A 3,194-nucleotide genomic window follows, 5' to 3' on the forward strand; every position below is an offset into this window, starting at 1 on the left:
AGGGAGGGAGGAAGAGAGGGAGGGAGGGAGGGAGGAGAACATGATGCAGGAACAATTCACGAAACAGAGACAACTATAGGTAGCCTGACCTGGTCCCCACAGTACAGGGCCGCAGGAGGCGTGGCAGGTGCATGCTCACCTTGGAGGCCCGCAGGCCCATAAAGATGGCAAAGAGCAGCAGCAGCAGGGAGGTGGCCACCTTGAGGTCGGTGAGCACCACCATGCCCACGTTGACGAAGATCGCCACGCCGGAGACCACCAGCATGAGGTTGAGCAGGGCACGCTGCAGGGTGGGCGTGCGCACCTTCAGCTCCGGCAGCAGCTGCTCCAGGCCCTCCAGTGGTGTGTCCTTGAAACTCTTCAGTACCAGGTGTCCCCGTTTGGTCCGGGCCGCCAGCACCACCCGCTTAAAGTATCTCCTGAGGGACAGGGACAGAGAGAGAGGCAGGAGCAAGATCGGGACTGCACTGCCCCGGGGAGCCCCCTCCAATCCCAGGACACTCGCTCTGGCTCTACAGTCGCACAACCATCTTAAAAGCGACTCAGTAACCATGGGGAAGAAACCAGAGATCAGCTGTGTCCAACCACAGGGGATGGGTTCAGTCACACCATCGATCCACGGTGTTGGACGTGCTGGTTGTTAGAATCCTGGCCGCGCCGCATCTTCAGAATGTGGACCTCCCTCTCCAAGCCTCAGTTTTCCTTATTGGAAAATGGGGACTGTCTCATCCTTTCTCTTCCCCTGGGAATCAAGTGTAGTACTCACTTTCCCTTGGGAAGAAAAGACAGTGTTTGGATGAGTCACGCCTCCCATTTCTCAACTTCCCACCCAGGGCCCAGACACCCAAACCAGACACTGACCTGTCAGTCCCCTCTTGACTCTAACCTTGCTCCCTCTTGCTGCAGCTGGGGAACAAGGGCCGCCTCACCTCTCTGCAGGGGGCGGCTTGGTGAAGAAGCCACGCCTGGAGCCCACGCTGGACTTCAGGGGCATCTGCCCGACTCGCTGGCCCAGGGCCCAGAAGTGGATGTAGATATACTGATCCAAATTTACTGTCACCTGCCGGGGGGATGAAGGAAGCAGTGGCGGGTGAACATGGGCAGGGATGTTGAGGGCAGGATACCAGAATCAGATGCCCCGCCCCTAAATAATTCCCCATTTCCCATTTATCACCATTCACCGTCTAGGCAGGGCTATCACATATGGTTGTCCATGTCGTATACTGCACAAGGGCTCATCATCTAACATGGTGCCATTCATGTCGAAGTCATCTTTATTACCGTATTTCCTAGAATCTAAGGTGCCACTGACTCTGCCCGATTATTTTATGAAGCAACTAAAACTAAATACGCTGCCAATTAAATGATGTCACACCACCACCTGTAATTCACATCCCAATTTCAGAGACGACAAAACATGACTTTGGAAAACTGCAGTTTAAAATCACTAAAATGTGGAACTTTGGGAGATTTTAGTATTTTTTATTTGTTTTATTTTATTTCTATTTTGAGATATTGTCTCACTCTGTCACCCAGGCTGGACTGCAATGGCACAATCTCAGCTCACTGCAGCCTCCGCCTCCTGGGTTCAAGTGATCCTCTTGCCTCAGTCTCCCAAGTAGCTGGGACTACAGGTGCCCGCCACCAGGGTTTTACCATGTTGGCCAGGTTGGTCTCAAACTCCTGACCTCAAGTGATCTGCCCACTTCGGCCTCCCAAAGTGCTGGGATTACAGGTGTGAGCCACTGCGCCCAGCTGATTTTAGTATTTCTTATAATTTTGTTAGCATTTTGTGTGCTTTTGGGGTTTGGGTTTGTGTGTGTGTGCGCGCTTTGTTTTGTTTTTTTGAGACAGGGTCTCACTTTGTCTTCCAGGCTGGAGTGCAGCGGCAAGATCATGGCTCACAGCTCATTGCAGCTTTAAACTCCTGGGATCAAATGATCCTCCCACCTCCTCAGCCTCCCAAGTAGCTGGGACTACAGGCCCGCACCACCATATCCAACTAATTTTGTATTTTCTGTAGAGACGGGGTCTCCCTGTGTTGCTTAGATGAGTCCAGAACTCCTGGGCTCAAGCGATCCTCCTGCCTCGGCCTCCTGAATTCTAGGATTACAGGAATGAGCCACTGAACCTGGCCTTGTATTATATTATTTATTATTACAATTTTGGCAGATGGTGCTAAGTCTCTTGCCCTAAGAGAGCCATATCATATGATACTTTTCCAACAGATGGCAGTGAAGTGACCTGAGAAAGCAGCACCTCCTTTTTTTTCTGATGGAGTTTCACTCTTATTGCCCAGGCTAGAGTGCAATGGCATGATCTCGGCTCACTGCAACCTCCACCTCCCAGGTTCAAGAGATTCTCCTGCCTTAGCCTCCCCAGTAGCTGGGATTATAGGTACCTGCCACCACGCCCAGATAATTTTTTACATTTTAGTAGATAATGGGGTTTCACCATGTTGGCCAGGCTGGTCTTGAACTCCTGACCTCACGTGATCCGTCCACCTGGGACTCCCAAAGTGCTGAGATTACAGGCTTGAGTCACTGCACCCCGCCAAAAGTAGCACCTTCTTTGAGTTCACCAAGTGCGCCACATGGGCGGGAGTCCCAGGCTCAGGACTACAACTCCCAGCAGCCCCTGCCTTCCAGAGGCTCTGCCCCACCCTAGAGGCCTCCGGGTAGTTTCGTTCTCCTGGGGAGCCAGGTACCTGGACCTCATCCTGAGGGTGGTGGACCACCAGCGCGTAGGCCAGGGTGTCCTCGGACAGCGGGGAGAAGTTGGCCTGGGCCAGCAGGGGCTGCAGAGCCTGAAGCACCTCCTGCTCATTGGACAGACGCTGGGGTCCGTTAGTGATGGCTGCTCGAGGGTCTCCCTGTCAGGGTTGATGGGGTCATACAAGGCCTAAGAGGAGAGTCGGAGAGAAAAGATGGGTTAGGTCACTGCATGAAGGATTCTGGGGACACCTAAGGATGTCCCTTTCCAGATACTTCCATTTATTTACTTATTTATCTATTTAATTTGAGACAGAGTCTCGCTCTGTCACCCAGGCTGGAGTGCAGTGGCACGTTCTCAGCTCACTGCAACCTCCGCCTCCTGGGTTCAAGCAATTCTCCTGCCTCAGCCTCCCAAGTAGCTGGGATTACAGGTCCACGTGCCGCCGCACGGCTATTTTTTTTTTTTTTTTTTTTTTTTTT

At 52.5% G+C, this 3,194-nt stretch overlaps 1 protein-coding gene across 1 annotated transcript in view; it reads right to left on the reverse strand.

The window, feature by feature from the left end:
- TMEM143 (transmembrane protein 143) overlaps positions 1-3,194 on the reverse strand; it is a 30,294-nt gene that overhangs the window by 5,220 nt on the left and 21,880 nt on the right. The window contains exons 4-5 of the mRNA XM_017863648.1: positions 930-1,060; positions 140-419 (exon numbers count right to left, since the gene is read on the reverse strand). Of these exons, the coding sequence (XP_017719137.1) occupies positions 140-419; positions 930-1,060 (411 nt within the window). The remainder of the gene's footprint in view (positions 1-139; positions 420-929; positions 1,061-3,194) is intronic.

The sequence above is a fragment of the Rhinopithecus bieti genome, unplaced genomic scaffold, assembly GCF_001698545.2.
Source record: "Rhinopithecus bieti isolate Rb0 unplaced genomic scaffold, ASM169854v2 scaffold_70550, whole genome shotgun sequence".
Classification (NCBI taxonomy): domain Eukaryota; kingdom Metazoa; phylum Chordata; class Mammalia; order Primates; family Cercopithecidae; genus Rhinopithecus; species Rhinopithecus bieti.